At 60.9% G+C, this 25,161-nt stretch overlaps 3 protein-coding genes and 1 long non-coding RNA gene across 13 annotated transcripts; 2 read left to right on the forward strand and 2 right to left on the reverse strand.

Moving 5' to 3' along the window:
- Window positions 1–37: 37 nt before the first annotated feature.
- On the forward strand, window positions 38–2,763 carry RPUSD1 (RNA pseudouridine synthase domain containing 1). Of its 2 annotated transcripts, none has more exons than XM_038540874.1 (6): window positions 38–124; window positions 290–480; window positions 553–676; window positions 795–900; window positions 1,029–1,130; window positions 1,621–2,763. In XM_038540874.1, the coding sequence occupies exons 2-6, from the start codon at window positions 299–301 to the stop codon at window positions 2,016–2,018; spliced, it is 912 nt and encodes a 303-aa protein (XP_038396802.1). In that variant the 5' UTR covers window positions 38–124; window positions 290–298; the 3' UTR covers window positions 2,019–2,763. The 2 variants fall into 2 exon arrangements, with proteins under 2 accessions (XP_038396802.1, XP_038396803.1); XM_038540875.1 differs by having other exon boundaries at window positions 798–900.
- A 1,776-nt stretch (window positions 2,764–4,539) lies between these two features.
- On the forward strand, window positions 4,540–12,143 carry MSLNL (mesothelin-like). Its single transcript, XM_038538941.1, has 16 exons — window positions 4,540–4,772; window positions 5,422–5,506; window positions 5,691–5,811; window positions 6,624–6,747; window positions 7,679–7,764; window positions 7,891–8,017; window positions 8,097–8,287; window positions 8,465–8,555; window positions 8,758–8,899; window positions 9,206–9,393; window positions 9,465–9,620; window positions 9,704–9,831; window positions 10,296–10,426; window positions 10,850–10,944; window positions 11,190–11,445; window positions 11,827–12,143. Exons 1-16 carry the CDS (start codon window positions 4,665–4,667, stop codon window positions 12,141–12,143), a joined length of 2,346 nt encoding a protein of 781 aa, XP_038394869.1. The 5' UTR covers window positions 4,540–4,664.
- A 455-nt stretch (window positions 12,144–12,598) lies between these two features.
- On the reverse strand, window positions 12,599–16,565 carry LOC611363 (mesothelin). 9 transcript variants are annotated; one of them, XM_038540885.1, is made up of 11 exons: window positions 16,296–16,565; window positions 15,706–15,793; window positions 15,218–15,261; window positions 15,012–15,111; window positions 14,576–14,826; window positions 14,328–14,483; window positions 14,084–14,226; window positions 13,873–14,000; window positions 13,453–13,547; window positions 12,858–13,044; window positions 12,599–12,784 (listed from the first exon to the last, which is right to left on the reverse strand). In XM_038540885.1, exons 2-11 carry the CDS (start codon window positions 15,788–15,790, stop codon window positions 12,696–12,698), a joined length of 1,278 nt encoding a protein of 425 aa, XP_038396813.1. In that variant the 5' UTR covers window positions 15,791–15,793; window positions 16,296–16,565; the 3' UTR covers window positions 12,599–12,695. The 9 variants fall into 9 exon arrangements, with proteins under 9 accessions (XP_038396813.1, XP_038396811.1, XP_038396810.1 ...); XM_038540883.1 differs by lacking the exon at window positions 16,296–16,565 and adding an exon at window positions 16,160–16,291 and having other exon boundaries at window positions 14,576–14,739; XM_038540882.1 differs by lacking the exon at window positions 16,296–16,565 and adding an exon at window positions 16,160–16,291 and having other exon boundaries at window positions 14,579–14,757.
- A 3,032-nt stretch (window positions 16,566–19,597) lies between these two features.
- On the reverse strand, window positions 19,598–24,891 carry LOC111096335. Its single transcript, XR_005360993.1, has 3 exons — window positions 23,906–24,891; window positions 21,889–21,927; window positions 19,598–19,656 (listed from the first exon to the last, which is right to left on the reverse strand). It is a non-coding gene; the product is annotated as an uncharacterized LOC111096335 (long non-coding RNA).
- Window positions 24,892–25,161: the final 270 nt, after the last annotated feature.

Below are 25,161 nucleotides of genomic sequence, written 5' to 3' on the forward strand. Positions count from 1 at the left end.
GCTCTGGCCTGGCCCAGCGAGGCGCGGCTCCGGGGTCGCGGGGGGCGCGGGGGCGCGGGGGCGGGTGCTGGAGCCAGGGCCGGGGGCTGCCTGGAGGGGCCCGGGCGGCACTGCCCAGCTGCAGGTCGGTCCCGGCGTGGGCCGGGCGCGGGGCCGCGTGTCCCGGATCCGGGGCGTGGGTGGGACGGCCGCTCGGGATGGGGGTGCAGCGGGGCGCGGGCCGTGCGCCTGGCTGGCTTCCCACCAGCGCCCCGGGGACCCCCGTGCACACACGCGCTCCGCGTTGCAGGCCCCCGCCATGGAGCCGGGCCGGGTAGAGAACCTGTCCGTGGTGTACCAGAGCCGGGACTTCCTGGTGGTGAACAAGCACTGGGACCTGCGCATCGACAGCAGGATGTGGCGCGAGACTCCCACCCTCCAGAAGCAGCTGCGCCACCACTTCCCGGAGTTAGCGGATCCTGACACCTACTACGGCTTCAGGTACTGGGAGCTTACGTGGGGGGCAGTGGACACCCCCAGGCGCTCCAGCCCTGATCGCCCGCCCCGTGCCAGGTTCTGCCACCAGCTGGACTTCTCCACCAGCGGGGCGCTCTGTGTGGCCTTGAACAAGGCGGCAGCGGGCAGCGCGTACAAGTGCTTCAAGGAGCGGCGTGTCACCAAGGCCTATCTGGCTCTGGTAAGGCCTGACCAGGCCCCGAGGCGGGGGATTCCGACTCTCAGCCACCACGGCAGGCCGAATGTCCCCACCCCGGTCGTGGTGGGTGGCCCTGAGAGCAGCCTGTGACTCTGCCCAGCAGGTGCGGGGACACGTGCAGGAGAGCCGGATGACCATCAACTATGCCATCGGCAGGAACAGCACAGAGGGTCGGGCTCACACCATGTGCATTGAGGGCACAGAGGGTACGGAGGGCAGAAAGGTGGGATCGCCGGGCACACGGCACCCAGAGAGGACCCTGAGTGAGCTGGGCTGGGGAGGATTGGGCCTGGCGCTGGTCCAGCCGCGCTCACGCTTTGTCTTCTGCTCGCAGGCTGTGAGAACCCCAAACCGAGCCTGACAGAGCTGGTAGTCCTGGAACACGGGCTGTATGCAGGCGATCCCGTCTCCAAAGTGCTGCTGCAGCCACTCACAGGTGAGCCAGGGACAGGGCGGGAAGCTTTCCAGGCCCCCTGCCGTCTGCTAATGGTGCCCCCCCACATGGTGAACACCTTGCGCCGGCATCTTTTCACTCCGGGTACAGTGGCATCTTTGTCACACACGAGAGGAAGTGGTGGCACAGGGGCACAGCAGCCTGCTTGGGGCCACTCCGCTGTTTGCACCCCACGTCCTACAGCCTCTTGCCCCACACACGGCCTTGCTATCTTTGATGTGAGGGTAGCGGGACAGCTCGCAAGGCTTCTGCAGCATTCCCGGCTCTGCCTCTCCTGGCAGTGACCTTGGAGTTGACTCCTCTTTGCATCTCTGGCGTTCTTGTTTGTAACAGGGAACAGGAGATCTGCTCTTTCTAAGGGTTTTGTGGGGCTTTGAGAGGGCAACAGGGAGTAGGGTTATGGGGTGATGTGAGCGGGTGAGGGTGGGCATGGGATGGCACTCCCACCCTACTGGTCCCGTCTCCCCCACAGGCCGGACGCACCAGCTGCGTGTGCATTGCAGTGCCCTCAGCCATCCTGTCGTGGGGGACCTGACCTATGGGCAGGCGTCGGACCAAGAAGACCAGCCCTTCCGCATGATGTTGCACGCCTTTTATCTGCGTATCCCCACCCACAGCGAGTGTGTGGAAGCCTGCACACCAGATCCCTTCGTGCCGGCACTCGATGCCTGCTGGAGCCCCCACACCCTGGTGCAGTCACTGGACCAGCTCGTCCAGGTCCTGAGGGCTGCTCCTGATCCTGATCCCACAGAAGGGTGCCCTGTGCCTTGCAGCACTCCCACACCCCCCAGCAAGCCCCCTGAGACAGAGGCGCAACAGGCCTCCTGCCTGCAGTGGCTGTCAGAGTGGACACTGGAGCCTGACCACTGAGGGCAGCAGGCTGAGTGGGAGTGGCAGACTGGGACCCCTATGGGGATGGGGGCTGCAGGGGAGAGCCCTAGGCCCATCCTGAGGCGGGGGTGTCCCTGCGTATGTGACCTCCTGGTGGATGGGGCCTGAGGACCCAGCTACGGCAACCAGGCCTGGAGAGAGGCGGACGAGGCCAGCAGGGGGAGCCAGGCCACCATGATTGTAGAGGATGGGACCTCTCTCTAAGCACACCTGCTTCCCCCTCTGGGGGAAACTGAGACCTGCCTTCCTGACTCCAAAGCTTCATCCCTAGGGGCTTGTTTTGTAGATTTGCCCAGGGTCACCCTGTAACAGACAGAGCCGACACTTGGGCCAGCATCAGGTTGGGGTCCTCTTGGCTCCTGGCTGGGCCTCAGAGCACCCTGCTCCTCATTGCTCTTCTTGGACCTTCTGTGTTGGTCAGCCTGCCCTGGCTGGGTCGTCTCCACCTGCGGACCCTGACTGATCCTGCCCAGCCGGTACTGCCTCGTGCCTTTGCTTTACCCGGCTCCACTGTGGGCTTCCTCTCCATCCACACACAACTGGGGGGGGCGGGTCTGAGCCACACCCCTTGGTCTTCTCACGGTGCCTGGGCAGCCACGGCCTCAGACTTCAGCTTGGGAGCTAGGCTGGCCAGCCCCCATTTCTTCCATCCCCAAACCACACCCACATCAGCCTAGGTGTAGCTGAGCTCTGAGGACCCCGAATAAATACTCAGCGACTGACATTTTGAGTGACTATGAATCCGTCTGATACGAAGCTTTGGGGGGCCCCAGAACCCTGCCTTTTCCCTGCACCGGGCAGATCTCCACCCTAGGTCCCCCAGCAGGACCCAGGATGGACTCTGTGGTCCTGGCTGCTGACCTGTCCTTGCCCTGCCACGCAGCGAGCACCCTGCGGCCCTATGTGGATGTGGGGCTCTGGGTGAAGGACTGGCACTGGATCAGCCCCTTCCTAGATCCCTAGTTCTCCTAGCCAGAGCCTTGCAACACCCATCTGCTCTCAGCAGGGCCCTTCCCTAGGGGAGCTGACACCATATTCTCCTTAGGGCTCTCCAGCATGAGAACACCGGCTGCCCTGCAGAGTGGGCCCTCCTGGCTCGGGTGGGCACTGGGGGAGAGCAGAGGGCAGGTGTGGCCAGCCGTAGAACACTGGTCTGGACCCTTTGGCCCGGTGGGGCCCATGGGCTGGGCCAGTAGAGCACGCAACGTAGGAGCTGGAGGGCTGGACAGACACACTGGTAGCTCTCAAGGCAGGGAGACAGGATGGGGAGGTGCACAAGGACGGGTACCCCCTGGGGAATGTGTGTTGCCCCTCCCCCAGCCCTGCTGCTACCTCTTAGGTATCCTTGGCCCCTTGAGGCACCCAGGACCCAGAGAGTCACCCACAGGCCAGATCCAGGCCTTGCTCCTACGGGTTGGCTATTTCCCACGTGGGGGCCCCCAGGCTGAGGCTGCAGAGCCAGGACACAGCTATATATACAGACTGTCTGTCGTCCCCCCCCCAGCTGTGGGAGGGCCAGGTTTGGAGTGGGAATCAGGGCCTCCTGGACAGGGACAGCAAGGAGAGTTTCCTCAGGTGAGGGTGGCCAGACAGGTGCTGTGGGCAGGGGAAAGTGTGGGGCAGCCCCGCGACAGGCAAGTTCCTGGGGCCCGTGTGCTGCTGGAAGGCCAGGAGCACGTGGAGCCCCACACAGTGCAGCCAAACTTCCGTGGGGCTGTCCAGTCCCCAGCTGGTCCCTCCGGCTCAGCGCGTCTGCTTGGCCCTGAGGCGGGCTCTTTGGGTCACGTGCAGACCTCCTGGCGGTGCTGGTGGCGGTTGTCCGGTAGCTAAGCCAGTATCATGGGGTTCCACAGCCCAGGCCCCCCCAGCCCTGCGGAGCGGGAGTTGCATCCCCTCCAGGAGGGGATGAGTCCCGGGTCCCCCTCGGCACCCTGCCCCGCCTACCCCAGCTGGGGCACCTCCCACCAGGCCTCAGAGGCCCCACCTGGTGGAGCTGCCCCGCCCTGGGCCCCAGGGCATGTGTGGCAGGGCTCTTTGTCACTGAGGTCACTTGCTTGGGGCCAGCGTGTCCCCCCACACGGTACACACGTGTACAGACACACGTGCTCACAGGGCAAAAAACGCCACACGTGTCACTGCACCCAGGTCCCAGGTCCCACACTGGATCCCCGTGCGCTGAACGTCCCTGCTGCAGGGAACGCATGCACCAGACGTGCACATAGCCGTGGGTGCTCCTGGACACACACGTGTGCACAAGAACACCAGCACGCATGCAAAGGCACATACAGTCCTCGGGGCGCAGACTCGCTCCCCGGTGGGAAGGGGTGTGCGCTGGGCAGCTGCCAACCGTGAGCTCAGCCTCCCGCTCCCCCAGGGCCGGAGAGCAGGTGTGCTCTCTGCTGTGCTTGGGGCCCCCAGGGGTGCACATGGCAGCCTCACCTGACGCAGCCCTGGGCCCTCCCCTACACATCTGCCTGGCAGGCATCACTGCGGGATCGGGTGCCCGGGCAGTCTGGGTGTTGGGTGAGGCATGGAGGTGAGCAGGAACCTAGGTGGCACCCCCCGGCACCACCACTGTGCCCCAGTGCTCAGCTGTAGGGGCTGACAGTCAGACTGGGGTCACTGATGTCTGAAGCACCTGGCACCTGGCCTACACCCCCTGCATTCGACAGCCACCTCGGGGCACAGGGGCACAGGGGCAGCCCTCCTACAGCAGATGGTCTCCACACTCAGGTGAGAAGCGACGGCTGGGGCAGGGCCTCGGCTCTGTGGCGGTCTCCCGATGGCCCTGGGTGGGTAACTGAGCTTCTCCAAGCTTCCGCTTCGTCCCCCGCATAGGACTGATGGTAACTGCCCGGGGCCAGGCAGCATCTAGAGACCCCAGGACCCCACAGGACACCCTTCAGGTCACAGTTAAGGCCGCCATCTGGAGACGGGCAGGGCTGCTTGCTACAGGGGAGGGGCTGTGGTGCAGCTTGTGGCTGAGGGCACTGTCTGGATGGGTGTCCGAGGCCCCAGGAGGGAAAGAGAGCTTTGGGGACAGGTTTGAGAGCCCCCAAGCCTCTACTCGTACCCACCTGCAGAGACTTACTGAGACCCCCGCCCTCCCCTGTAGCTGTCAACAGATCTGTTTATTGGAGACACCTAAGCCTGCAGGTCCCAGGAGCCCGGCCTGTGATAAGATAGGCCCCTCCTCGTGCCACTCCCTCCAGTTCCAGAGACGCACTCTTTGTGGGGTTTGCACCCCTCCCCAAAGACACAGACACGCGGTGGTAGGGCACCCATCCTATACGACCCTGGACTGCACCTCCCTGTCTGCGCCCCATGCCAAAGAGGGCAGGGGAAGGTGAGGGGGTGGGTCTCATCACCTTCTCTTCTCCAGCTTGTCCTAGACCCACGGCCCGTGACCCCACACCTTCGTGCCAGGACAAGCAGTGCTCACCGCACAGCCATGGGCCCCAGAGCAGGTGAGACGGCCCTCACAAGGGGGTACCTCGGACGCTCCGGGGCATGGTTCCCACGGCTAGACTCCCCTAGGGTGGCAGGACCATCTGTGGTGGTAGGCCTACCCTAGGACACAGGGGACCCCGGGCAGATCTTGAGGGATGGGCCTGGGGGGCCGGCAGCTGCTCACGGCCTGTTCCGTTGCAGGTGCCCAGGTGAGCCCAGGCCTCGCCGTCCTCGTGTGGCTCACCGCGCATTGCTGTTGTCCCCAGGCCCAGGGCCTCTCCGAGGGAGGGCTGGATGCCAGCAGGGCCAACCCCTGGGCCATGTGAGTGCCAGCCCGTCCTGCCACTCCAACAACCAGGTCACGTTTCCGCAGCTGATCCTCTGGCAGGCAGGGGTAGGGGGTACATCTCCAGGTTCTGCACTCCACGGCCCGGGCATAGTGGAGGCGGGGCTGCATGCCCGAGATGGCCCAGGGCAACCAGTGTCCTGCATCAGAGTCACAGCCAGGGGGCCAGGAGCGGGTCCCCCAGGCCATCGCAGCCCCTCACCACGTGCACTGCTCCTGGCCTGGCGGGCAATTACTCGGCGTCCTGGGTCCTCTGGGCCTCCTTCCTCTGCCCGGGGCTTGGCTGTTCTCCCGGCCCCGACACTCAGGCATCTCCAAGCACCGTTCAGGTCCTGAATGTGGGCTCAGCCCCCCTTCCCTTCCCGGGGTTAGAGAGATCTGCCGAGCCGTCAATCTGTGGGCGATGGGTGTGGGCTGGGGATAGCAGGGGCCCAGGCCGGCGCACACAGGATGCCCTCCCCGTGCACACTGTGAGGAGCCCCCGGCTGGAAGCCAGTGCGGCTGTGGTGGCCCAGCAGGTGCCCAGGCCATGTCGCCTACAAGCCCTCGGCCGTCGCTGGGACAGTGGAGCCTGCCCGAGCTCAGAGCCCGCCAGGACTAGGCCAGGGCCATGGTGAAGCGTGCCCGCAGCTTGGGGCTGCACCTGCCGCATGAGGGCCCAGGCTGCCGTGGGCCGAGGCGCCGCTGGCCAGGCTTCCTGGGTCTCGCTCCCTCTGCGCTGGGGGTGCTGACGTCCCTACTGCATGCCTCACTCTGCCGCCCCTCACCACCTGCCTCCTTCCTGCTAGCGCCAACACCTCCTCCCTCTTGCACAACTTCTGGTGCCAGCCGGCCAGCCAGCTGCCCCGGGACCAGCTTTCCGATCTCATCAGGGGGATGGCAACACAGCAGGCACTTCTCAGAGCCTGGCAGGTGTGTGGCTGTGGCTGTGGCTGGTGGGGGCAGGGGGTGCTGAGGGCAGGGGCAGACAGGCAGGGGAAGAGACAGGTCGGAAGGAAGGGCGTCCCCAGCTACGGGCAGAGGGTCAGCCGGGGGCCCACGGGGCCAGGATGGGGAGCGAGCCCACCGGAGTGCCGGGGCCATGCCCGAGACCCTGGCAACCTCGCAAGCACCTGAGATGCGTCTCTTCGGGGAACCCCGACGTGCCAGGAGGTCTAGCCATCTTACATTGAGTTTTCCTTCCCACGGGTGACTCTCTGGTGCTGCCTACATGGGGCCGTTTCCAGGACCTCTCAGCCAATTACCCACCTTCTGTCTGGTTCTAGTGAGGGCTTGTCCACCAGGCCTGCGCTGGGCACTTCCTGCCTCCCTGGGGCGGGCCCTCTGGGCTGTGTGTGGATCTTCCAGCCCACTGGCCTCTCCCTTGCCACCTGAGCCCACTCGACCCTCAGCAGACCCAAGCACTGCCTGCCCCTGAGCTTAAAGCTGCAAAAACAAAAAAGCTACTATTTTGTCTCATTATAAAGTTAGTATGAAATTAGTAATAAATCTGGAACGACCCCAAAGTCAATCAAGTGAGACAAGAAGTCCAGGCGGGAGGTGGCATCAGGATAAAGGACTCTGAAAAAAAAAAAAAGGATAAAGGACTCTTAGCCGCTGTAGTGCAGTGGGGGCCGGGGTGGGGGCAGAAGGCCTGGAGACCTAGCGGGGGGTGTCAGGCTGCCCTTGACGCTCCCTGAGACTAGTTCTGATGCGGAAGTTGACAGGGAGAGGACACGTCGGGCGGGTGACAGAGCCCAGGCGGCAGGAAGGGCCCCACACGGGGTGCAAGGGGAACGGGGCAGAAAGGAGGGCCCGGAAGCCCCAGGTGGGCAAGCGAGCGACACGCCTCTGCCCTGCCCAGCTCAGCTGCCTGGCCAACCTGGTCACTCTGCGCGGCCTCCAGGACGACTTTGAGCTCCACCCCCCGGACCTGCTGCTCTTCTATGAGTGAGTGCCTGCCCCCCACCCCACCTCGAATTCAGGCAGCAGAGGCTGAGCTCCCCAGGGACACGTGGGCCATCCCAGAGGACCCTCGGGTGGCCTCCACCCTCCCACCCACCAACCTGCCTGCAGCCTGACTCAGGTGAGGGAAGCCAGGTGCCGGGCCTTCATCCACCGCGCCGTCCAGGGGGACACGGAGCTGCTAGCCAACCTGCCAGACCAGAGGGCCGCCCTGCGACACATGGCCTTGGCCTGCCTGGTAGGCACTGTGGGCACACCGGGACAGGACAGGCGGACAGGTGGTGGGGCCAGGCCGGTGCTGACCCGCTGTCTGGCAGGGGGGGCCCCGGCTGCGGCTCAGCGCCTCTGACCTGCTGCTCCTCGGGGTCCTGGTGTGTGACATGGACGCGTCCAGCATCGAGGCTGCAGACCCCCGTGTGCTGGAGAACTTGCAGCGCTGCCGCGGGCTCACTACCACCCAGCAAGCCGCCCTCAACACGCTGCTAGCCAGTGGCACGACCGTGCTTGGGTAGGCCAGGCCCAGTACCCTCCGCCCAGACACCTGGGGTGGGAGGGCCTCGGCTGAGCAGGAGGTGTCCCCCGCAGGGCAGGCACTGGAAACTGGGTGCTCAGGGAGGGGCGGGCAGCCTCCAGAGGCTGGGCTCTGCTCCTGACCCCGTCACGGTGCTCCCTTACCACACACCAGGCCTCCTGGTTCCTGGGACCTAGAGGGGCTGCAGGCTCTGGGACCCCTGGCCACCTACATCAGCCCCAGCCTGTGGATGCAGGTGCAGGAGGTAGGACAGTCTCCCGTGGGGGATGGTCGAGCTGGCTGTGGACAAGGGCAGGGGCATCCACCGACCCTCCACCAGCCTGTCCAGGCCTGGGGGTAGGACGTACCAGCGTCCCTGGGTTTCTGTCTGTGGGACAGGAGGAGGAACCAGGTGGTCCCTGGCAGCCCCTCCCCAGGGTATGGAGTCTCCATGCCTGCCTCGCCAGGCTGTGGGCCTGGACTTCTTCAGGGGCATGGTGGCCACGTACCGAGCTGGGCAGCTCAGCCAGCGCGATGCCAGGCGCTTCGTCACTGGCTTCCTCGAGGCCAAGGCCGAGTCGGTGTCCTCTCGGCCCAAGAGGGGCACAGGTGAGTGTGGCCACTGTGGCCTGGGGATGCTGTCCCTCCCCTTGATCTGGGCTCCCAACCCAACACACAGTCCCACTGCTGCTGGACCTCCTGGGTATAGCCCAGGGCTTCGCATCCAGCCTGGGGTTGGGGGCGTGGTTGGAGGCCACCGAGCTGAACCACAGGTCAAGGTCAGGTTTGACTCTATATGGTCTAGGCCAAGTTCTTGGCTAGAGGTCAAGTTCAGAGAGAGTCAAAGGTAGGTTAAGGTTGGGGGGGACAAACTCAGCAAAGGTCAGCTCAAACCCCCAACCCCCCCCACCACAGGGAGACCCTGCCTCCGTGGAGACATCACGGCAGCCACGCTGCATGACAACCTGTTTCTAGTGCGCTATGACTGCTTGCAGCTGGATTCCTGCCTGGGCAGCCGCGTGCTCACAGCCAACCTGGATCCCCTGCTGCAGCACCCCCTGCCAGCCGAGTGCCAGCGCGTCGTCAAGGCCAAGCTGGCTCGGGTGCGCTGCTGACCAGCTACGGGAGGAGGTGGGGGGCATGGGCAGCATGGCCTGACCCTCACACCCCCCAGGTCTACCCACACGGTGTCCCCGAGGAGCAGCTGCGACTCATCACCTCGCTGGTCTACCTCTACTCCCGCTCAGAGATTGGCCAGTGGAACATCACATCCAGGGACACGGTTGTGGCCCTGCTGGCCTCGGACGTGGCCCTGGAGAACCAGACTGAGGTGAGGGCCACGCGCGGGGCGGGTGGGGGGGGAGGGGAAGGGAGGTGCTGCCCCAGCCCCGCCGACCTGCGCCCTGCCTCCAGGCTGTCCTACAGAAGTACCTGGACCACAACGGCACCATCACCGGCGCCCTGCTCGTGGCCATCGGGGGCTGGCGCCTCTGCTGGATGAGTCCCCGGCAGATCCAGGCCATCAGGCCCTCGGAGTTCCGGTGAGCCTACCGGGGAGGGGGCACTCAGCCTCCGGTGGCTGCACAAGCGAGGACCACCAACCAGGTGGTTTACAATGAGAGAAACTTCCCTTGTGATCTGGAGGTCCTAGGGCCAACTCCCCCTGGAGCCTGAAGGGGGTGTCCATCCTGCACGTGCCGCTGCTGAGCCCCTTGGCCTTCCTGGGCAGGTGGGCGCATCCCCTCAGCCTCTGCCTGCCTCTCAGCGCCTGCGTGCTGGTTTCCTTGTCACATGGCCTTTGACTGGGATGGTTTGACTGGGAGGCTAATTCAGCGTGAGGCCGTTAGATCCCGTCCACAAGTAGTGTGGCTCTGTTCTCCATCGAGGTTACGTTCTGAGGTCTTGGGGGACACTGTTCAGCACAGCAGACGGAGCCAGAGGAAAGCTGTGATGGGGAAGGGGGGCACGGGGTCCCAGCCCGAGCAGCAGCCTCTCTGTCCCACAGGCAGGCTGGGGCCTTGGACATCTCCTCCTGCCCTCAGAGCCGCAAAGACGTGCTCTACACCAAGGCCCGCGAGGCCTTTGGCGGCGCCAGGAGCACAGCGGCCTACTACCGCCTCATGCGTCCCTACCTGGGTGAGTCCCCGGCCTGGCCCAGCTCCTGCGAGGACGCTGTGACCCTGAGAGCCCCAGCCCCGAGTGAGGGCGCTATGACCCCGAGAGCCCCGGCCCCGAGTGAGGGTGCTGTGACCCCGGGAGCCCCCGGACCCAAGTGAGAGTGCTGTGACCCTGGGACCCCCCAGCCCCGAGTGAGGGCACTGTGACCCCGGGAGCCCTGGCCCAGCTCCTGCAAGGGCGCTGTGACCCCGAGAGCCCCTCCCCGAGTGAGGGCGCTATGACCACGGGAGCCCCCGGCCCCGAGTGAGAGCACTGTGACCCCAATAGCCCTGGCTCAGCTCCTGCGAGGGCGCTGTGACCCCGGGAGCCCCCGGCCCTGAGTGAGGGTGCTGTGACCCCAGGAGCCCCCGCCCCTCTCGGCTCACCACGGCTGGCCCCCAGGCGGCGCCCCTGTGGAGGAGCTCCGGCACCTGGTCCAGGCGAACGTCTCCATGGACATCGACACCTTCACCACGCTGAACCCCCGAGTGCTGCAGGTGGGCCCCGCAGCTGCCCGGTCGGGGATGGGGCAGGGGAGGCCTCTGGCACAGTCTGCCCGCCCCGTGCACCCCCAGGGCGGAGGTGTGCAGACTGCAAGAACCCCAGATCCCATCTGCCAGGCTTCGCCCCTGCGCCCATTCCTGAGTTAAGTACCACCCTGCGGGGTCTGCCCTTGATCCCAGAGCTGGCCTCTGCAGGCCCCTCTGGACCTGCCCCCATGGCCCCCTGCCTCCTCTCACAGAACCTGAGTGTGGGCAATGTGACAACACTGCTGGGCCAGAACGTGGGGGACCTGCGGAAGGCGCGCAGCCACCCGACCATCAGCTCCTGGCTCCGCAGCTTGAACACGTCGGCCCTAGGAGAGCTGGGCCTGGACACGGATCCCGCCAGCCCCCCCGGCCCCGCCCGCCCCACCACCGGGACCCCCAGCACCACACCTGGGGTGCCCTACCCAGCCCCCACCTCGGGCCAGCCCTGGAATGACGCCCCTGCCTCCGGTATGCCCCGCCCCCGCCCCTCCCTCCACTCTGGTGGGCCTGCCCCGTCTGCCCAGGGCCACGGAGGACCCCGGTTTCTCATGTCACAACCTCATACTTTTGCCTCCTTGGGTGACGTCTGGGGGACATTGGCCTCACTCTTCCCTGGTTGTTGAGTTACTGAAGGACAAAATCACCTCCCCCAATACCTGCTGAGCACCAGGGAGGGCGGGGAGCTGTGAGATCCGTGTCAGGGCCCAGAGGAGCAGCCTCCATGGTGGCCCCACTGGCCTTCCCCACCCATGGGATGACGAGGGCGTGGAGCCCAGAGTGAGGGGCTGTGCAGGCCCCGGAGGCTGCCAGCTGGGACTGACCGGCACTCCATCCGTGTTCCACCTGCAGGCAGCCCACCAGCCCACCGGGTGTACCTGCCACTCGCCGTGGCCCTGCCCTTGGGCCTCCTGTGGCTGCTGCACTTGGGCTCCCCAGGCCCCAGCCAGGATTCCTTGTGGGGCTCCTGCGCCAAGGCCTCCGAAGATGGCACTGCCCCAGCACCGCATGCAGGGAAACTGAGGCTGAGGCTGAGGGTGGAGCTGGACACCCATCCAGTCCGAGCTGCAGGCTCCGGGCCCAGAGGACCTGGCCACGGCCCACATCCTAGGGACTTGTGGGGCTGGTCCCTACTCACACCCAGCTCCCAGGACACGGAGTTGGAATGAGGACCTGCCCATGCACTCCCCAGCCCTGAACAGTTGACAGCGATGCTGCCCAGCCCCTGGCCTCCCTCAGGATAAAGAACTGGCATGGGGGGGGGGGGGAGTGGGCCTTGCTGATTGATTTGAATAAAAGATGAGGTGATCTTCCAGCCTGGGTCCCTTTGCCCTGAGCCCAAGGAGGGGCAGAGACCCTCTTAGTGGGGAATAGGACTTCTGTCTGCCATCTCCTGGGCTCTGTCACCAGAAGCCACCCTGAGTGCTGGCTTGGCCTCGGAGGGAAGGCCCTGGGAATGGAAACAGTGGTAAGAGGGCCCCGAGGGCCACCCCCCTGCCCGGAGTCAGGCCCCTGGACCCTCATCTCCACGTGAGGATAGGAGGGGCCACCGCTCAGGAAGCACATCCACCAGGTGACACAGTCGGGCCTTCCCACCCGCCCTCAGAACACCACAGGGCATCTCTGCGGGGAAGGATGGTGGCCTTTTATTGAACTCCAGTCCCCTTGGGGTGGCCAGGGAGCCTCGCAGCAGGAGAGGTCCAGCGTCCAGAGCAGTGGGCTCACTTCGGGATCAAACCCAGGAGCAGAGCCAGGATGGCGGTGAACACTGGTCCCGGTCGGAGGAGGCGGGCGCCCCCTGAGAGGGCCTCTGTGCAGAGACAGTGACTCAGGCGCCATGCCTGGCTCTGCCCCAGCTCCACCCAGCCAGCCACCCAGCCCACCTCGGAAGCTGAGGTCCATGACCAGATAGCCGTTGGGGATGCCACCGCGGAGCCCCAGGCCCAGACGGTCCAGGTCATCCTGCCGCTGCCGTAAGATCCAGTCCCGCACGGGGCTGTTCCCCTGCTCCGCCTTCAGGCCCGCCAGGTTTGCACCCAAAAGGTTTTGCACCTCGGCAACAGTCAGCGGCTGCCGGAGTCCCCACGTGGCCGTCAGGGCCGCCCATCCTCCCCCAGAAGGTCTGCCGTGTCCACACCTCCCGGGGCTTCCCGGGCCCAAGCACCCTGCCTGAGCCCCCCAGACTTTGTAGCAGACCCTGGCCGGGGCAGCCCCGTGTGGCCCCGCCCCTTTACGACCCCACCGTCCTGCGGCCCCGCCCCTCTGCGTGGCCCCACCCCTATGGCCCCGCCCCATTACATGTGGCCCCGCCCCTTACGGCCGCACTGTCTTGCGGCCCCGCCCCTTACGGTTGGGCTGTCCTGCGGCCCCCGCCTCTGGCCCCGCCCCCCTCTGTGTGGCCCCGCCCCTCTCGGTGTGGTCCCGTCCTGTTCTCTGTGGCCCCGCCCCTCTCCGTGTGGCCCCGCCCCGCAGCCGTACCAGCACCGCCTCCCTCTGCAGGGTCTTGAACGTGGCTGTGTCCATGCTTACGTTCTGCTGACTGAGAGCCCGCAGGTCCTCGGTGCGGGCCCCACCTGCCCGCGGGGAGAGGGGCACCAAGCGTGACACCTCACAACAGGCCCCAGTCTAACCCTCTGAGCACAGGCTGCTGCAAGAAGCCCACTTCTTCGGAATTCCTGGGCCCGGGAACCCGGGTGACCGCCTGACCCTCTGGGTGGGTGGAGAGGTGTGGGTGGCCGAGGAAGCACCTGAGTGGGACTCAGAACTCATCGGGTGTCAACCTACACACACTTGTAAGGGCAGAGGCCGTGTGGAGCCCCTGTCATGGCGACAGCAGCTGCCGGGTGGGGTAAGAGCCAGGCCCGGCCATCCTGCCCCCAGGTGTTCTCCCTGGCTCACCCAGGTAGGGCTTGATCCTCTCAAAGTATTCAGACCCGCTCAGGTTCTGGAAGGCAGTGCGGGCCTTGGGGTAGAGGACATCCATCTGTGGTGGGCGGCATGCATCCAGGTCCTGGGCCCTGGCCACCCTGGAGGGCCAGCATGGGGCCGGGCAGTGAGCTTGGGTGGGCCACAGCACACCCACCATGCCCGGCAGGCCCCTGGGACTCACCAAATAACACTGTGCTGCACAGAGCCCAGCTGCTCAGGACTGAGGACACACAGGTACGTGGGACTGAAGGTGGCCAGTACGTCCAGGGTGGCCTTGTCCAGTTGGCCCCCTCCTGCCACGTAGCAGGCAATCAGGGCAGCCACCTGTGGAAGGAGGCCACGGAGGCGTCCTGGGTCAGGGAGAAATGCATCCCCTGGGGTCTGTACAACCCCACACCACCTGCTCCCTCCAGGTAGGTTGTCACCTGAGCATCCACTTTGTGCCCTTTGCTGACTTTAAGAAGAGATTTCACTGTTTCCAGGGATGTCACGTTCCACTTGTGGATGTCCTCAGGGGTGATCTCGAAGAAAAAGTACCCCAGGTGCTGGATCAGGGACTCAGGGTACCCCTGTGGGTAGAGCTGCCCCGGGAGGTGACTGTGAGGGCCGCAGCCACTCCTTGGGCACCTGGCGAAACTGTGGCCCAGCGGGAAGACATGAGCCCATCACCAACTACCTGGTCCAGTTTTCGCTTAAAAACATCAAGCTGCTGGTAGGTGAAGGGCACCATGTTCACCCGGTCCATCTGAGCCTCCAGCAGGGCCCCGTCCACACAAGCCTCCAGCTCCCACTCCTCATAGAAGACAAGGTTTTCATCCACCACGTGGGCCTTCTGCCCTGGGGGGCAGACCTTCTCTGCAGGAGCAGGCGGGGGGTTGTGGACTGGCCTTCTCTTGTCTCCTCCTCCCAAACCTTGCCGAGACCCTGGATAATGCATGACTCCCTCCAGCCCTCAGTTCACACATCAGCAAAACGGGGTGATTCTGTGTACTCTCCGAGGTTGTCATGCAGCCAGGAAGGGCCAGAGATGTACGAGCAGGTGGGACCCCATGCCACAATCCCCACGCCCAGGTGTCCTGACAGCCCAGGGGGCAGGGTGTCCTGCTTACTCTGTGTGTCCCGCCGGTCCCTCGAGAGGATGACAGTGAGCTCAGGCCACTGCCAGGTCAGGTCCCGGGAGGTGCCTTGCAGCCATGGGGTCATGACACCCTGAGGGCAGAGTGGCGCTGTGGCTGAGCCATGCATGCATGAGCCATGCATGCATGACCCCTCACCCAGGGTCAGACACCTTCCTCTGTCCCCAGAGGGACCTTACCAGTCTTGAGTCTGCAGCCTGGGCCCTGGAAGGTAACACCCACCCTGCAGGGGAAGGTGCACAGGCTTGAGGGGATGGCCAAGGACTCCTGGGTGTACCTGCCACAGGCCTCCACTCTGGGTAGGAAGGAGGCAAAGCTGCCCCCCCACCCCACCTCAACACCTTACAACCTACCCCAGGGAGCCCAAGCCGCCTCCTAAGACCTCGCTGCTCAGGGCAATGGAAGCTCATTCCATGGACACTGTCCCTTGGGCCTGAGCCCCCGTCACTGCCCTGGCTCAGCTTCCAGTACCACAGGGTATGGCGGCCCAGCAGGGGCACAGGACACAGGCAGCTCTGGGGGCAGAGACACGGCTGACAGCCTACCGGGACTCAGGGCACCTGCCAGGGGCGGGGGTATGAGGCAGGCAGTCTTTCTGAAGAACCTCAGCTGCCCTCTGATGCTCTCTGAACCCCAGCACTTTGCGACAGCCCACCCCGTCACTCACCAAGGCTGAGGAGCAGGAGCAGGAGGCTGCCACGTGTGGAGGTCCAACGGGACCCCAGGGGAGGCTGAGCAGTCTGCAGGGCCATTGTCTGCGGGAAAGAGCCACTCTGATACTGCCACCACTGGGGCAGGACCCCCACCCTGGCCCCCCACCCCCCTTGCCCTGGGCCAGTGCAGGGCCTTATGGGTCTGGAGGGGTGTCAGAGCCCCAGATCAAACCTCCTCAGGCCCCTGCGGGTGGCGTCTGTGCGGCCTCCAGCCCTGCTCCCAGGGCCAGGGCCAACAAGTCTGCCTGGCCGGCCTTCCCCCTCCAGGTCTGAGTCAGCCGGGCCCCCAGCTGTGAGAGGCCAACTGGTGGCTCGTATCCCTCCCCTCTGGCCGCAGGGCAGGGCAGGGCAGGGTGAGGTGAGAGAATTTAGGCCGAGAAGGCAGGGCCACCTCTGGCTCACGCTGACCTCAGTTCCCCCATTTACACCAGGGCTGGGGACAGGGCCGGGTGACCCGCCTGCTCCACTGCCTAGGGTGTGGCCGATCTCTCCTTCCCGTCCTGCCCCACCCATGGCCCAGGTGGACTAGGCCGGCGGGACCCACCTGGCTCCCGGCCTCCCGGAACAGAGGCCTCAGCAGGTGCAACACCCTTTCCTACCTGCCAGGCCCTTGAGTGCGGCAGCGGGTGGGCAGGGTTCCGGGAAGACCCTCCCACCGTGCCTTTCTGGAGTGGAGCTGGGGAGGCCTTGCGGCCCCTGTCGGGTGAAGAAGTGGGTGGGGAGCCGCTCGCGGGGAACACTGATCGGGGCCTGCGGGAGACCAAGCCACCTCTCCACTCACCCCTCCCAGGGAGGCCCAAAAAGGGAGGCTGCCCTGGGCTGGGCAGAGCCCACGCACCCCCTAAGCCTCCGCCCAAGGCTGCGTCAGCCTCACCCAGGCTCAGAAATGGAGGGGGGGCGCGTTCATGCTTCAACAGCCCTTTTCAGCCTGGCCAAGAGCCTAGCCCCAGGGAGTGCCCAGGGAGCGGCCCTCCCCCTGCAGGCTCCAGAACAGGTGGGAGAAAACCCGACCCCCAGATCAGGAAATGGGCAGCGGAGCAAGGCCCCCAGCCCTTGGATGGATGAGGGTGGTGCCCCCACCACCGTTCACCTCAGGTGGGGGCGTCCTGGGAGCCTCTGCAGGCCACCACGGCCCCGGGATCTGCACCCTTCGCACCCCCACCCCCCAGGAAGGCCGGGTTGGGGCCACAGAGGCAGGTCAGCCATCAGGGCACAGCCCCCACAGTGACCTGCACTTGCCCTGCACTTTCAAGCCCGTTCCTGCCAGCCTGGAGCGCGCATGTTTGCGTATGAAATGCAAACAGTCAAAAAAAAAAAAAAAAAAAAAAAAGGAAATGCAAACAGTCCAAACCCGCGCTGTCTCCTGGGTCAAGCTGCGGTCATACTTCCTTTTCGGCTTCGTTTCTTAAGTGCCGGTTTAGTGGGTCCCAGCAGGGGCAGAGTAGGGGCGGTGTCCGGGACCCCACCCGCTCCCCAAGTCGTCCACGACCGACCGGCATCCTCCTGGTCACCTGCTATTCAGGGACCGCCTGCACACGGGCTGAGCTCCTGCTGCGTGCTGGTCACTGCTCAGATACCGGCACACGCTGGGCAGGGAAGATTCAGGCCCTGTCCAGGGCCCTGGGGGTGCGGCCTGGCCACAGAGACGCCGGCCTTGCCCTGCCCTTCGGTCCCTGTCCTGCTACCACCTGGGGTCTCGGCATGCAGTAGGAGGCAGAGGTGGCTGCGTCTACAACAAAGCAATGGCAGGTCCTTTCCACAGCCTGAGGGTCCTGAGCTCATCACATCTGGCCAGCGGTGACCACGTGCTGCCCCATCCGTCCCTCCCCCCTGCAATTCTCCCACCCCAGCCCAACCTCCCAAGGTCTGGTCCTCAAGTGATGGAAAATGAAGTCAGACCACATTCACAAGCTCAGGCCTCTCCGAGAGAGTGGGCAGGGGAGCCGATTCCAGGCTTGGGGTCTTGGCTACACGGTCACTTAGCCTCAAGCACAGACGTGCTCTGCAGCCGGCCCAGAGCTGACCTCGAGTGCACTGCTGTCTGAGCAGAGCCGGGGTGACAGTGCGGGGCTGTCTCCACACTCCCCAGGTGCAGTGAGGACCTGGGTAGGGGGAATCTCAGGGGGTAGGGGTGGGGGTTTCTGGGGTGGCCAGGGTCCCTCCCAGGTGGCTCCCACTACCAGCCTTGGCTAATCCCTGCTCCCACTGAGACCCTGGCTAGGAGTGCTAGGAGTGAAGATGGACGTGACCCCACCCTCACCCCCCCAGGCATGCCCACACAGGTGATGCAGACTCCAGCCGGGCCCTTGTCCCCAACCCACGCAGAGGTGGCAACCCAGGTGGCTCAGCAGTTTGGCGCTGCCTTCAACCCAGGGTGTGATCCTGGAGACCGCGATCAAGTCCCGCATCGGGCTCCCTGCATGGAGTCTGCTTCTCCCTCTGCCTGTGTCTCTGCCTCTCTCTCTCTGTGTCTCTCATGAATAAACAAAATTCTTTATTTATTTATTTATTTATTTATTTATTTATTTATTTAAGTCACCCAGAGAGAGAGAGAGAGAGAGGCAGAGACACAGGCAGAGGGAGAAGCAGGCTCCATGCAGCGAGCCTGACGTGGGATTCGACCCCGGGTCTCCAGGATCGTGCCCTGGGCCAAAGGCAGGTGCCAAACCGCTGCGCCACCCAGGGATCCCAACAAATAAAATTCTTAAAAAAAAAAACCCCATGCAGAGGAGACCGTGGTCAGTCCCTTGTGACCTGGACACTGGACTGGGTCCCAGGAGATGCCTGGGAATCTCCCCTGGTGGCCCTGGCCTGGTGCCTGTTGATCCACCAAACCTGAGCCCATGTGCTTGGTTTCCTCAGCTTAGTGGGGAGGTGGCCCCGAGGCCAGCAGCCCTCAGGTGGGCCAAGGGACACATACGGGCCTCGGCAGGCTGCAAGAATGTGCGGGCGGCGGCTGTGCTCGGAGCCACCAGGAGGAGGGCCCTGGCGGAGGGCTGCTGCAGCCTGGCCTTCCCCGGGGCACAGGAGCAGGTGCATCCGAGCTGGGGCCTGGCTCCACAGGGTCTCCCTCCCCGTTTCCCAGGCCATGGCTCGGTGGGGGGCGCAGCCAGTCCCGCAGAGTGGGGTGAAGTGTCCCAGCGAGGCGGGGCACTCTCTCTGCAGGCCGCCCAGCAGCCTGGGGTCAGGGGTCAGCGGGCGGGGGGCGCTCAGCCGGGGCTCCTGGAGCGTGGGCCAGGCTCAGGGCACCGCGGTCCCAGCCTCGCAGCCCAGGGCAGGGTTTGCCGCAAGCCCGCGCTTGGCAGGAGGCAAATGCAGGCGAGAGCCAGCTCCGCGAGCTCGGGCACTGCCTGCCGATGTGGGGCCCGCGGGGACCTGGCCGGCCACTGACAGGAGGCGGAGGCCACTCTGCCTGGGCTGTGGCCAGGGGCCCGGAGGTCAGACGACGCGCGCCTCTGGCCTGGCCGGCTACCAGCGCCCGCACACCAACACCGGCCTCGGCCCGCAGCACTCATGGTCCAGCCAGAAGCCAGCATCCCCGGTGGCCCCCGCGTTCCCACCAACCAGCCCCTCCAATAATTTCGTGAACCCGAATTCCCTGTGGAGAGTCTGTGTTGTCGTCACATCCCTGCCAAGGCCCATTTGCTGATTTGTGGGTACACGGCTGCCTGTGTCCAATCCTCTTCTACGAGCTGGGCTTTCCAGTATATGCAGCCAAACCCAATGCCGATTAAAACAGAACTCAGGAGACCCCCGGGGGCTCAATCGGTTAAGCACCTACCTTTGGCTCAGGTCATGATCCTGAGGTCCTAGGATTGAGCCTCACGTCGGGCTCCCTGTTCCGCAGGGCGTCTGCTTCTCCCTCTCCCTCTGCTGATCCCTCTACTTGTGCTCTCTCTCTCTCTCTGTCAAACAAATAAATAATATTTAAAAAATAAAACAATTCAGCAAGGCTCCCCAGTACAAGAAATCAACTTCCAGAAGTCAGTAGAGGAGTAAGTGCTTTAAAAAAAAGAAAAGAAGAGAAAGAAAAGAAAAGAAAAGAAAAGAAAAGAAAAGCCAACCTACAGATAGCAACCAAAACAAAATGAAAAAATCCCCTGCAGGTTCTGAAGAACGAACGAAAATGGGCAGATTTTCATGGGGAATTGACCCTCAGGGAGGAGGGCAGCAGGGAGATTTCCCTGTGTGTGTGGTGCAGCTTTCCCCTGAAGACACGAGGCTGGCGAGGCTGCGGCGGTGCGTGTGCTGAGGCTCCAGCAGAGATCCCAGCTCCTCTCTGGCTGAAGGACGAAGGAGCCCAGGATAAGCAGACACCAGAGAATGAATAGACAATTCTGGAAGGGAGAGACCAGAGGAGGGGACCGCAAATTCTGTCTAAACTCTACCCAAGGCTCTTCAGACTCCTGAATCGTGCATGTGTGGGGCATCCTGGAAACAGCTCGGCTGAAGAGGAAGTATGGGCTGAGACTGGCGTCTGCCCACCTCAGGCTTTGCAGGGCCCCAGCTCCAGCCTGACCAGGTTCACTGGCACCAAAATGAAAGCACTCACAGTCTTCATAGGAATATAACAGAATGTAGAGTCCCTACAACCTGATGGTCATGCGTTCACGATAAAATCCAAGATGGTGTCATCTATACTTCACTTAAGAAAAAAATCCAAACTACTTGTCAGAGAGAGAGCCAGGAAATGGTGACCCAACCTCACAGGAGAAGAATCCCCTGAAGCCAATGTCAAGATGAGTCAGTTATTAGAATTATCAGACAAGGTTTTTTCCTAAGATTTTAAGTACTGTCCACACCCAGTGTGGGCCTTGAACTCACAACCCAAGATCAAGAGTCACAACAGCCTACCACCACCGACTGAAGCTACCTGGTGCTCCACAAGGGTTTTTTTTTTAAGATTTATTCATGAGAGACACAGAGAGAGAGAGAGAGAGAGACAGAGAGAGAGAGAGAGAGAGATACAGGCAGAGGGAGAAGCAGGCTCCATGCAGGGAGCATGACGCGGGACTCAATCCCGGGTCCCCAGGATCATGCCCTGGGCTGAAGGCAGGCGCTAAACCACTGAGCCACCCAGGGATCCCCCCCAGACAAGGGTTTTAAAATGATGAGTATAGCTGTACTCAACTGGGTAATGGAAAGTAGGCTCTCATGAATGGAGATGTAGGAAATACATGACCAAATTAGAAGTTTTAGAAATGAAAAGCACACATTCTGGAATTTTAAAGTCCACAGGATGGGCTTAATAACAAGATTCATGGGCAGCCCGGGTGATGCAGCCGTTTAGTGCCGCCTGCAGCTCAGGGTATGATACTCGATACCCAGGATCGAAGCCCACGTCAGGCTCCCTGCATGGAGCCTGCTTTTCCCTCTGCCTGTGTCTCTGCCTCTCTCTCTCTCTCTCTCTCTGTGTGTGTGTATGTCTCTCATGAATAAATAAATAAAATCTTTAAAAAAAATAACAGGATTCATTACTTCCAATTGAGAGTCAGGTGGGAGCTCCTCAACTTCATAGTTCAATGGATTCTGAGGTATGGAAATTTCTTTTGTGAGTGCATTGAGGAGCTGTGGTCTGAGCTCAAAGCATACACCCGTTGCAGATGTGCACGGGGAGCCCACGTCTTGCTTCGGCTCTGACAGCACAGGAGGGTATAAATCACGTCACTTGCAGGTCACGTAACAATTGTTGCTGAAATGATGGTGACACCTTATAGGTCTTAAATATAAGTGCTTCTCTCCCTTGTAATGTTTGGGTTGAAATCATTAGGAGACATCAAGTCTGAAGGAAAAGTAAAATCCTAGAGCAATTGGGTGTGTGAGCATCAAGGTGATAGGAGGAGCTTCACAGTGAGTATACCAGCAGATACGGAACCGTACGCCTCAGACAGGTACGCTGTGTGCTGTGGGCAGTACAGCTCAGGAAAGCTGGGTTTAAGACATAGGCCCAAGGCAAGAATATGCAATGGGAAGAGGACGTGCTCTCCCGCCAATGGTGTCGGGAAAACTGGGCAGCCACATGCAGAAGAATGAAACTGGAGCACTTTCTTACACCATATGCAAAAATAAACTCAAAGTGGATGAAAGACCTAAATGTGAGACCTGAAACCATAAAAATCCTAGAGGCAGCAACTTACCTGGCATCAGCTGTAGCAGCATGTTTCTAGATATGTCTCCTAATGGAAAGAAAACAAAAGCAAAACTAAACTATTGGGACTACATCAGAATAAAAAGCTTCTGCACAGTGAAGGAAACAATCAACAAAACTAAAATACAGCCCATGGGGATGAGAGAAGATATTCGCAAATTACATATTTGATAAAGGGTTACTATCCAAAATAGATAAATAACTTACCAAACTCAGTACCCCCAAAATGAATAATCCAATTAAAAAGTAGGCAGGCGGCACCTAGGCGGCTCAGTTGGTTAAGCACCTGCCTTCAGCCCAGGTCATGATCCTGGGGTCCTGGTATCAAACTATCAAACCCCATGTCGGGATTTCTGCTCAGGGGGGAGCCAGCTTCTCCCTCTCCTTTTCCTTATGCTCCCCTCTGCTTGTATTTTCTCTGTGTGTGTGTGTCAAATAAATAACAAATCTTGAAAAAACAAAACAGCAAACTAATTTCCATTTTAAAAAATGTTTAAATAAAAAGTGGGATGGAGACTCCAACAGACAATATTCCAAAGACATACAAATGGCTAACAGACACCAGAAAAGATGCTCATCATCCCTCATCATCAGGGAAATACAAATCAAAACTACAATGAGATATCACCTCACACCTGTCAGAACGGCTAAAATCAACAATACAAGAAACAACAGGTTTGACGAGGAGGAGGAGGAAAAGGAACCCTCGTGCACTGTTGGTGGGGATGCAAACTGGTGCGGCCACTCTGGGGGACAGTATGGAGGCTCCTCAAAAAGTTAAAAAAAATAACTGCCTTATGATTCAGCAAATTGCACTGCTGAGTATTCACCCAAAGAATACAAGAACACTAATTCAAAGGGATACATGCACCCCGATGTTTACTGCAGCATTATTTACAATAGTGAAACTAGAGAAGCAGCCCAAGTGTCCATCAGCAGATGAATGGGTAAGGAACAGGTGGGCTATGTCCATATACAAGGGAATATTACTGAGCCATAATAAAGAATGAGATCAGGGGATCCCTGGGTGGCTCAGCAGTTTAGTGCCCGCCTTTGGCCCAGGACGCGATCCTGGAGTCCCAGGATCGAGTCCCTTGTCGGGCTCCTGGCATGGAGCCTGCTTCTCCCTCCTCCTGTGTCTCTGCCTCTCTCTCTCTATCATCAATAAATAAATCCTAAAAAAAAAAAAAAAAAAAAAAAAAGAATGAGATCTTGCTGTTTGCTACAAACGGGTGGAGCTAGAGAGTATAATGTCAAGTGAAATAAGTCAGAGAAAGACAAATACTATATGACTTCACTCCTACGCAGAATTTAAGAAACAAAGCAAATGAACAAAGGGAAAAAAGAGAGACAAGCCAAGAAACAGACTCTTGAGCAGAAGCAGATGGTCACCAGCGGGGAGGAGGGTGGGAGGAAGGGTTAGGTAGGTGATGGGGATTAAGGAGTGCACTTGTAATGAGCTCAGAGTGATGGATAGAATTGCTGACTCACTATATTGTGGAGCCCCCCCAAGTGGCTCTGTCAGTTAAGCATCTGCCTTTGGCTCAGGGCGTGATCCCAGGGTCCTGGGATTGAGCCCCACATTGGGCTCCCTGCTCAGCTCAGAGCCTGCCCCTCCCCCTGCTCATGCTCTCTTTCGCTCTGAAATAAAAAATAAGTAATTCTTTAAAAACTTAATTATTTATTTTATATGTTTTATTATAAATAATAATTTAATTATTTATTTAACAAACCATAAGTAATTCCTTTAAGATTTTAAAGAAAGATAAAACAAAGGGACTGACAACGTCAAGTGTTGGCAGAGACAACTGGAACTCTCGTACATCACTGGTACCTGTTAATACGGTCACTCTTGTTTGGCATTTTCTTAAGAATTTAAACATACACCTGACTATGCAACTTAGTCATTTTTCCTCTTCCTCCTCCTCCCTCTCTCCTCTCTCTCTTGAAAAAAAAAAAAATAAACAGCATAACCACTGTTGACAAGGATATGGAGAAATGGTTACCTGTGCATCGCCGGTGAGAACATTCAATGGAGCAGCCACTGTGGAAACCAGCCTGGCAGCTCCTGAAAAACTTAAACACAGTTTTACTACGTGACCCAGCAACTTAAGATACACCCATAAGATTTAAAAATGGACCTCAAGGGGATCCCTGGGTGGCTCAGCAGTTGAGCGTCTGCCTTTTGACTTGAGGCGTGATCCTGGAGTCCCGGGATCGAGTCCCACATCGGGCTCCCTGCATGGAGCCTGCTTCTCCCTCTGCCTGTGTCTCTGCCTCTCTCTGTGTGTGTCTCTCATGAATAAATAAATAAAATCTTAAAAAAAAATGGGACCTCGAGCAGATCCTTGTGCTCCCCACAGCACATTAGCCGCAGGAGCCAAACAGTGGACACAACTCAAGGGCCTGCTGACAGAGGACTAGACCAACAAAAAAATGGGGTGTGTCCGTGCCACAGAATGGGAGTCAGGCATGAAGGGAATGGGGCTACAGGCCACGACGTGGGCGAGCCTCGGGAACATGATGCTCAGCAGAAGCAGCCAGACGTGGGAGGATGCATTTTCCATGTTTTCCACGTCCAGTGACACCGGGTGACTTGGTCTCTTCAACATCTAACACCTGATTTGGGCTCAGGTCATGATCCGTGGGTCATGGGATCAAGCCCCACGTCGGGCCCTGCCCTGAGTGGGGAGTCTGCGTGTCTCTCTCCTCTGTCTCCCCACCCAGCTTGTGTACGTATTCATATCCATGCAGTGTCCAGGTTAGGGAAACCCACAGGCAGGAAGCATAATGGAAGCTACCGGGGGCTGCAGGTGGAAAGGGGAATTACTGTTTAAAGAGGGCAGAGTCGGGGCCCCCAGGGAGGCTCAGGGGCTGAGGTCTGCCCTCGGCTCAGGGTGTGATCCCGGGGTCCTGGGATCGAAGCCCACGTCAGGCTCCCTGCAGGGAGCCTGCTTCTCCCTCTGCCTGTGTCTCTGCCTCTGTGTGTCTCAAGAATAAATAAAATCTTTGAAAAAAATTTCAAGAAAGGAAGAAAGAGAGAGAGAAAGAGAAGGGGTGTCTGGCTGGCTCAGTCAGAAGAACATGGGACTCTTGATTTTGGGATCCCGAGTCTGAGCCCCGTGTTGGGCATAGAGATTACTTAAATAAATAATAAAGAAAGAGAATAAATAAACCCATGACCTGAGAAGAGGAGGCAAGCGCCTAGACACTAAGAGCCGCAGCGCCTAAGTCAGGCAGAAAGACTGGGGCAGGTGCAGAC

This window comes from Canis lupus, chromosome 6 (assembly GCF_011100685.1).
Source record: "Canis lupus familiaris isolate Mischka breed German Shepherd chromosome 6, alternate assembly UU_Cfam_GSD_1.0, whole genome shotgun sequence".
NCBI lineage: Eukaryota > Metazoa > Chordata > Mammalia > Carnivora > Canidae > Canis > Canis lupus.